At 33.3% G+C, this 8,707-nt stretch overlaps 1 protein-coding gene across 2 annotated transcripts; it reads left to right on the top strand.

The window, feature by feature from the left end:
• The first annotated feature begins 516 nt into the window (after nucleotides 1-516).
• On the top strand, nucleotides 517-2,964 carry LOC147396564 (uncharacterized). 2 transcript variants are annotated; one of them, XM_086451419.1, is made up of 3 exons: nucleotides 517-1,047; nucleotides 2,511-2,619; nucleotides 2,710-2,964. In XM_086451419.1, exons 1-2 carry the CDS (start codon nucleotides 567-569, stop codon nucleotides 2,588-2,590), a joined length of 561 nt encoding a protein of 186 aa, XP_086307545.1. In that variant the 5' UTR covers nucleotides 517-566; the 3' UTR covers nucleotides 2,591-2,619; nucleotides 2,710-2,964. The 2 variants fall into 2 exon arrangements, with proteins under 2 accessions (XP_086307545.1, XP_086307544.1); XM_086451418.1 differs by having other exon boundaries at nucleotides 2,511-2,964.
• Nucleotides 2,965-8,707: the final 5,743 nt, after the last annotated feature.

Below are 8,707 nucleotides of genomic sequence, written 5' to 3'. Positions count from 1 at the left end.
CAAAATCTCGTCCAAGTTATTCGATATAAACAAGTTAAAGCCTCGATCTTCAATTCTTACACTTTCAAATCGATTTTTTTTTAATTTTATATTTTTTTGAATTTATTTTTTTATAGGAATTATTTTTTAGTTTTTTCAAAATTTTAAAAAAATTTAAAATGATTAAAAATCATTGTCTCAATGTTGAACGAGACAACTCGAACAAAACGAGACGTCTCATCCGAGTCAACTCAGGTATTGTTACTTCCCTTGAAAAATTAAATTCTAACGAACAAACCATAAACATTAACAATACATCGATTGGATGGGCCCACTAGTTTGAGTTATACGTGTCCTGTTTCGAAGCCAGGTATTATCACAGTTCAATACAGCTGTATTTATCCACGTCATACCATAACAAACTATAACATTGACAATACATCCATCCATACATACCATACATACACATACATACATACATGAACACTCCCGTGACCTGTCATACATAATGATTACTTTAAAATGGCTCCCGCTTCGTTAGAAAACGTACAGAAAAGAGAGAAGAGAGAGAGAGAGAGAGAGAGAGAATGGAGAACATTTCTACCGTTTCGGAGACTATCAGAAACCCTAGTTTTCTCTTAGAGGAAACCCTAGAAGATGAAGAAATGATGAGCCCGAGAATTAGGTTCAAGGAGAAAAATTCATGGTCGATGAAGAAGACGAACAAGAAGAAAAACCAAGTTTTTCTTGAAGGCTATGTCGAAGCTGGAGACGAAGAGGACCAAGATCAAGGAGTATCGAAAGGGGTTTCGAGAACAATGAGTTTAACAGATGAAGATCTTGATGAGTTGAAGGGATGTGTGGATCTCGGGTTTGGTTTTAGTTACGAAGAAATTCCCGAACTCTGCAACACCTTGCCTGCTCTTGAGCTCTGTTACTCGATGAGTCAGAGGTTCATGGATGAGAAACAGAAGTCTCCAGAAGCTTCTGCATCATCGTCTTCGCCAATGGCGACCGATACATGTTCGTCACCAGGTCCGATTGCCAATTGGAAGATCTCTAGCCCTGGTATGTCATCTCTAGACATGTTCACTTTTCACCGTTTTTGTTTCATTTGTTTATTGAATTTCAGTGAAATTTTGTGGAAAAATATTCAATTTTTCTGAGAAATTTTCTTTTGGTATATTTTAGAGTTCAAGGCCTTGTTTGGATCACCAATTTTTTCTTAAAAATAGTGTCTTTTTGTTTTTTGTTTTTGGTGCAGGCTTTCTGATAATCTCGTTTAGTAAGAAATGTGTAAAATATAATTTTTGTTGTTGAAAAATTGACGATCCAAACAGACCCTCAATTTTATTGACTTCGATTTAAACCTTGTTACAATCAATTTGGATTTTCTCTTGTGTCCATGGGAGATTAGTCGGACTAAGTCTGGATACCCATGTATCAAAAAAAAAAAAAATTGGATTTTTTTCTAAGTTGAGGATTACCTTGATTTGGGGCTTAATAATTTGTTTGAACCTATGGTAGGTATCTTGTTAAGCTTGTTAAATAGCGATTGTAAGAATCTATCCATCACTTTAAAATCCTCTTTGCACTCCATTTGTATGATTGCACTAAAAACCACTTACTGAATTGAAATCTTACTAAGGGTCATCGAGCACAAATGGATTACTAAATTAGCAATCAAACGCCACAGCCTTCTAGATTTCATGGTAAAACTCAGATCTAAAAGAAAAATTCGAAAAAGCAATTTGTTTTGGGCTTTATCCAAGGTTTTGAAAATGGACAGCCACCAAACTCCCACCAATTCCCAAAACTTAAAATTAAGATTCATCAGTGAAAAATAAGTTTTTTTTTTTTAAATTTTAATTTTTTTTTCAAAGTTTACATAATTTCGTCCTCTACATCACTGTGGGATCGAATCATGTTTTTGGATGCCACAAGGTGATCTCAATGACCCTTAGTAAGATTTGAAATCTTACTAAGTTAGTAAGGCTAGACTTAAACAAAAGTTGCACTTCTTCGACCATGCCTACAGATGAATAGATAAAGTGAGATTATAAAAAATCGAAAAACAAAAAGGTATGTTTTTTGAGTGCTGATAATCTGACTTGAGGCATGTGGCAGCTCAATTGACTTACCTGACGTGACAGGCTTGGGAACTGTAGATGTGCTCTCCTCGGGATACAGAACTACAGAACTACGGTTTCCCCTAAAAAGGTGCTGTTCTGTATTCTGAGGAGAGCAGATCTACGGTTTCTGAGCCTGTCACGTTAGGTATAAGTCGATTGATTATGCCACGTGCCTAAGTCAGATTATCGCGAGTCATGTTTTTTTCCTTATTTTTTAAAGATTAGGGTGCAATCAGCAACTGTTGGTGTGCAACTAGTCAGTCCCCCCTCTCTAGCTTGATTGTGGGTAGTGTCTGGGTATTCTAGTTTGTGATAACTTCAATAGTCTGGTTTGGCCTTTTGGGATTTTTGTTGTTTGTGAATTTCAATGGCCTTGAAACTGCTTTCTTAACCTTTCAGGAGACCATCCAGAGGAGGTTAAAGCAAGGCTGAAATTCTGGGCGCAGGCGGTTGCATGTACTGTTAAATTATGTAGCTGATCGATCCAAAGGAACAGCATTGGTGATGGGTAAATTATGTATCTGATGCTGGTAAGAGAGCTTCTTCTAAGATGGGTTTTCCATTGATGGACTAAAGATGAATGCTTCGACCTTGGCAGATGTTTCCCTCGGATGCCCACGGGATTAAAGGCACTACGATCGAGGCCTTGATGGTGGCATTGGTGCCATTTGAACGAAGAAGAATGCTTTTGGTTGTGAGATTTAACCAAATTCCCATTTGAGTCTTGATATGATTTGACCTGCGGTGAAAATGAGCAATTAGGATTATTGTAATTGAATCCCATTTCTTCTTCTTCATCTTGTGAAATAGTACTACTCTATTATTTGGATTATCATTATTATTTTTTATTTCAGATCAATTTCAATTTTGAGACACTTTTTTAGCTACTGAACAATATAATGGTGCTGGAGCCCTTCAGACGACAATGTCAATCTTATATTAGATTTTGTGCATGAACATTGATATCAACCTTTAAATGAATGGTTTTGTCGATTGTCTTGTATGGAAGTCTAAAATCATGTGTTTTTTCCCCTATCAAATACACAAATTTTATACAGAATGTCATCTTATGCGATTGGACAGCAGTTAAGATCCCTTGCTACATTCATTGAACTGAAATGCATGGTTGTAGATCTTCATTTTGAATCTTTCTTGCTTACTAACTACACCCAGTGGACTCCAGATCTCAACAGTAGAAAGAAGATGGAAAAATGGGCATCTGTCTCAGGATTTTGAAACCATGCTATGCTATCTATGACTCAGATTATGTTCCTAGGAAACCTCCCAGGACTGGAAGGTTTGAGGTGTGGGGGTTGAGGGAAATCATGGTTACTCTTGGAAGTCATTTTCGGTTATTGGTACAATAAGGCTGATAAAAAAATTATTTAAATTTAGATGATGGTAATGTAGTTAACTTTAAACTAATTAAGGCCTTGTATATTTTTTTCTTTACAAAGGGTTCTCTAAAAGGAAATATCTACTAAATAAAAGTCAGAACAATAGAAATACCATTTAATAACTATTCTTAATTCCTTTTTTAATCAATAAGCCTGGTGTTTTTTTTAAATTCCTTTTTTAATCAATAAGCCTGGTGTTTTTTTTAAATTCCTTTTTTAACTATTATTTTATTTAACAATTGGAATAATAATTGTTAGTATTGAAAAGATCTTGGCAATAACTTTCTAATAGATCCAATTTTATTTTTGTTTAAAACAGAATTTTAGATTGATTCTACCTGTACGGGAAATAAGGGTGGCAATTTTAACACCAAGAAAAACATTTACTCTACTTAATAAGATTTCAAATCCTACTAAGGGTCGTTGGGCCCACTTGGATTATCACATTGGTAATCCAACACAACATCCATCTAGAATTCATTGAACAACTTTAATTCAGAAAAAGAAAAAGAAAAAAAATATTTTTGAGCTTGATATAAGGCATAGAAAATGTAGGATTTCCAAAACTTAAAATTAAAATTCAACGGTGAAAAGTAATGATTTTTTTTATATATTTTATTTTCAAGTTTCTTAGAATTTGTCATGTACAAGCCACCTATGACATTGTATCATGTTTTTTATTATGCTAACATATGAGCTCACGACCCTTAGTAAGATTTGAAATCATACTAAATTAGTAGGCTAGACTGTCCACTTGGATGCCACAAGAAATGGAATCATAACTTAAAAGTTCCTGGGATTTGATTAGACTTAATTTTATCTATTTATTTATAAGCAAACAGGCCATGATTAAGAATTGGTGGGCGCGCTAGGTCTTAGTATCAATAATTAGATTTTAACCAACTTTATCAATATGATGTAATTAAAATTACAAGAAGAATAATACTGAAGTGACCTCAGGCTGGAACCTCATATCACACTTCTTGATGTGAAAAAGCATCTATGATTTGATTCCTATCTACTTTCACGTCAAGAAATGTAATATGAGATTCTAGTTTGAAGTCACTCCAGCACGACTCTTACAAGAAGGATAATGTTGAAGTAACATTAAGATGTACATCATGGGGGACATTTCTGACGTGGATATGTGTCAGAACCATAGATGCCTTCATACATGTCCTAATGATTGTATATTGTATTGGAGAGAGAATGAAGATAGAGATAATTATTTAAAATGTGACGAGAATAGGTAGAAATCGGTTAATGAAAAGAAGTTGAGGAAAAAAATTTTATTAGTAAAAATATTGAGGTATTTTTCACTAACGCAAAGGTTGAAATGAATGTATAGTGTGTCATGGATTGCGAAGAACATGAAATGACATTCTAAATGAGGTCAACAACGAAAAGATTTTATGTGCCATCCAGTAAATTCATCATGTTGGAGATGAGTGGATAGTAAATGGAAAGATTTTATTGTTAAATCATGTAATGTTCAGTTGGGACTTGCAGTAGATGGATTTAATCCATTTGGGATAAAAAAATAACTCATACAGTTGTTGGCTTGTTATGGTTGTTCCATATAATCTGTCACCATCTTTATGTATGCGGAAGGAGTTTACGATGTTGATACTTTTGATTCTTGAGAGAAATAATCCAAGACATAACATTAACGTGTACTTGTAGCCACTGATTATAGAGTTAAGTGAGTTGTGATTTACAGGAATAGAAACATATGATGCCAATACTAAACATATGTTTATAATAAAAGCAATTTTGTTAGGGGTTATATATGATTTTTCAACATATGGTAATTTATCGGGCTGTAAAACAATGGAAAAATTTGCATATCCTATTTGTAGTGAAGGAACATATTCAATGTGGTTAAAACACGATGGAAAATTTACTTATATGGGGCACAAATTTTTTTAAATTTATCTCAACCATTATTTCAGAAGTCAAAAATCTTAATTTAATGCTTATAAAGAAAAGGAGATGTAGAATCGTCATTTGAGCGGAGTTAACCTATTTACCAAGTTGGAAACAATTCATACAAAGTTAGAAAAATTAATAGGTAAGAAAATGAAAAAGTCTATGAATGATGAGAATTCATGGTCGAAGAGATCAATATTCTTTGACTTGCATTATTAGAAGGATTTGTTACTTCGCTACAATCTTGATGTGATGCACATTAAGAAGAATGTGATTAAAAATCTCTCCGTGACAATTATGAAGACGAAGGATAAGACCAAGGATGGCCGTTGATGGAAAAAGTTCAAGTAGATTCTGTTTATGAAAATCCCCAACTGAATAGGGGTGAATTTTAAGAAATTTTCACTATGTGGGGTCCATGTACACATATTTTATTTACTTTGCTAGGCTAAGAACTGCTGCAAGTTGTGTTATCCTTTTTTATTTTTCTTTGGTTTCCCTTGAACTAATTAATATTTTGATGGGGGATGAACTTGGTGTTTATGTATCTATTTTAAAAATGATGTAGTCATCACGTTCGAACATAGACGTGTGACATACTTGAAGAGTAACTGATGGCATCGATATTTTTTAGGTTGCAATGTGGCCATATGGTTTTCATTTGCATTTAGAAATTGTTAATGAAGATGCTGGTATGTATAGATTTAATGGGTCCTGCCAACATAATCATGGACTGGACATGCATTATTTTGCTGTAAATATTCTACTACTTACCAACCGATTGTTGATGGTATGTAAATCTTGTATTGATTTGTAAAAAATCAGCACCAACAAGATTAGAGCCCCATTAATTGTGTAAGTGGGTGATATTAAGGTAGGCTTTACATAATAAGGAAAAATGAGATCCTTTTTGTTCTTTTGTACTATTTTATCTTGTTTGGGACTTTGAAACTCCCTTAATGGTATCCTTATTTCTTTGTATAAAATTTTCAGCTTTCTTCATAAAGTGTAATGGGTTTCTTTTGTTTTCCAATTTAGTTTATTAAGATTTGGAGTTCTGTTTCTAAGGTATAATGGGTTTTTTTTTTATTGAAATAAAACAAAAATAAGACGAGTGGTTGGCAGCCCACAAAAACAAAGCTCTTCATTGATAGTCATTTAAGGAGTGATGGTAGCGCTCTCACTCTTGAGCTGGCCAAATCCCTCGTAAATGATGTCATTTTTTTAGTTAAATATTTTATTTTTATTTTAAAAAAATTACTTATCATCTTAATGTTTTCATTGTTTTGTAGGGTCAATTAAATAATTTTATTAAAGAAGATCCTAGCTTTGCCCATAAATATATCGACCATGATCCTATTTCCATTATATTTATGACTTATATTATTTAATTTTGATTTTTTATTTACATATATTATATGAATCGTAATTGTGTATAAGTGTTTGGGAGAGATGAAAAATGCAGAGTAAGAGATATAGGGGGTGGAGTTTTAAAGACTTCATTATGTTATACAACTCGAAATCGGAATTATACAGATAAGTTTGAAAGTGGCATGATTAACTTAACTCAACTAGTTCATGTACTAATGAAAGATAAGAAGAAGAAAAAGAAGAAAAAGAAGAAGAAGAACAATCACAAGAAAAAAAAATCATCTACATTTGAAATTGGAAGTCATTCTACTCAGGTAAGATGTAAAAATACTTTAGCTTTGAAAATTCTTCAATTAATTTTTTATTAATATTTAATTAATATAAATGATCAACTTACATATCTCATTATAAACAATAATTCTATTTTATAGGCGACATCAGATTCCATAGTTCCTACTAAGCGAGGAGGTAAAAAATCAGTATCAGAACCATTATCATTATTGAATAATGTTAGGGTATGCTTATTGATGAATTTTAGAAGGAATGTGATATATGACAAATGAGTACTAGTAGATCCTGAGAAGGTAGATAAAGAGTATTATTTGATTTGTATCGATGAGATTATTGACTCTTCGATCAAACTAATGGATAGAGCTGAACCCCAGGGGACTTTACTTGATATTCTCTATAGTGAGGTGATTAGATGGCTTAGGAGTCACTGTCGTATCTTTTAAGAGACTCATGTTTTGTTAACTTTTCTGTAACACATTTTCACATATAATTTTGACTTATATTACTTAGATAAGTGAAAAAAATTTATAGCATGTTCAATTTTTTTTAAAAGTATTATTATTCTTTGATTAGTATGGATGGGATGTGAATATATGTGATTTTTTGGCAAGTACAATTTGAAAACATTTAGCATTTGGGGATAAAGAAATAACCATTGGTTAGGCTTTACAGTAATTAAATGACTCCAAGTCATCAAATTTATGATCCAATGCCAGATTCGACGGTCCAAAGCCGTTGACTTTAACTATTTCAATGGTTCAAAGCCATCGAATTTAGTTTTTTTTGACGATTTTCAAGGTCAACGAAAATATTTTCTATGGCTTCCAGTCGTCGAATTTTTTTTCGACATGGTCCATTTCGACGTGTAAGGCTATCGAATTGTGAAAAATTCAACGGTTGTGGACCGTCAAGTTAAGGGTATTTTCACGTAGTGTACAAATGATGATATATTATAGATTTTAAGTTCCTAGCTTTATATTTTATTGGTGTCCTAATCCCACCTTTAGGACTGCTAACCCATATCGACCTTCGAAGTTTGTGTGTTGTGCATTCTAAGTGAAGGTTACATGTTGATTTGCCATAACAATCAATATGTTGGGCAAGTTAGTATGAGGAAGCATGCACACCACACCTGGAGTCTGGACGATTACTTGTGAGCATTTCACATATGGGAATTGGTTCGTTTGTAGTTGCACTTGTGTTTGTTTGCACTTGCGATTCATTTGCATCCATGGTCATCCGATCGAACTGGTACTTTTAGGACTCCAGTTTGGCTTTGCAAATGAGTTTGGTAAATGTTTTAATTTGATCAGGAGATACTATTTAAGTGCACCATTTGAGAGCTTTTATGAGTGTTAGGCTTCTATGAAAGTGCACAATTTTTGAGTTTTTATGAATGTTTGGCTTCCTGATGAAGGTGGTACCTTAGAGATTGGGTTCTTCTATTAGGGGTGTCACACCCACTCCCAAACTTCTTAATCACAATCCTCATAGAATGGCTTCCAAAAAAGTAGTTATATTGAAAGCAAAGCTTACCCAAAGGTGGGGGCATATGATTATTGGAAAATGGAGAGAAAAGAACAAACAAAATATAAAGTTGAATGATAT

This window comes from Akebia trifoliata, chromosome 8 (assembly GCF_017979445.1).
Source record: "Akebia trifoliata isolate Shusen 1 chromosome 8, ASM1797944v1, whole genome shotgun sequence".
Lineage (NCBI taxonomy): Eukaryota > Viridiplantae > Streptophyta > Magnoliopsida > Ranunculales > Lardizabalaceae > Akebia > Akebia trifoliata.
The sequence above is the reverse complement of the archived record's forward strand: the minus strand, read 5'-3'. Positions and strand labels throughout refer to the sequence as shown.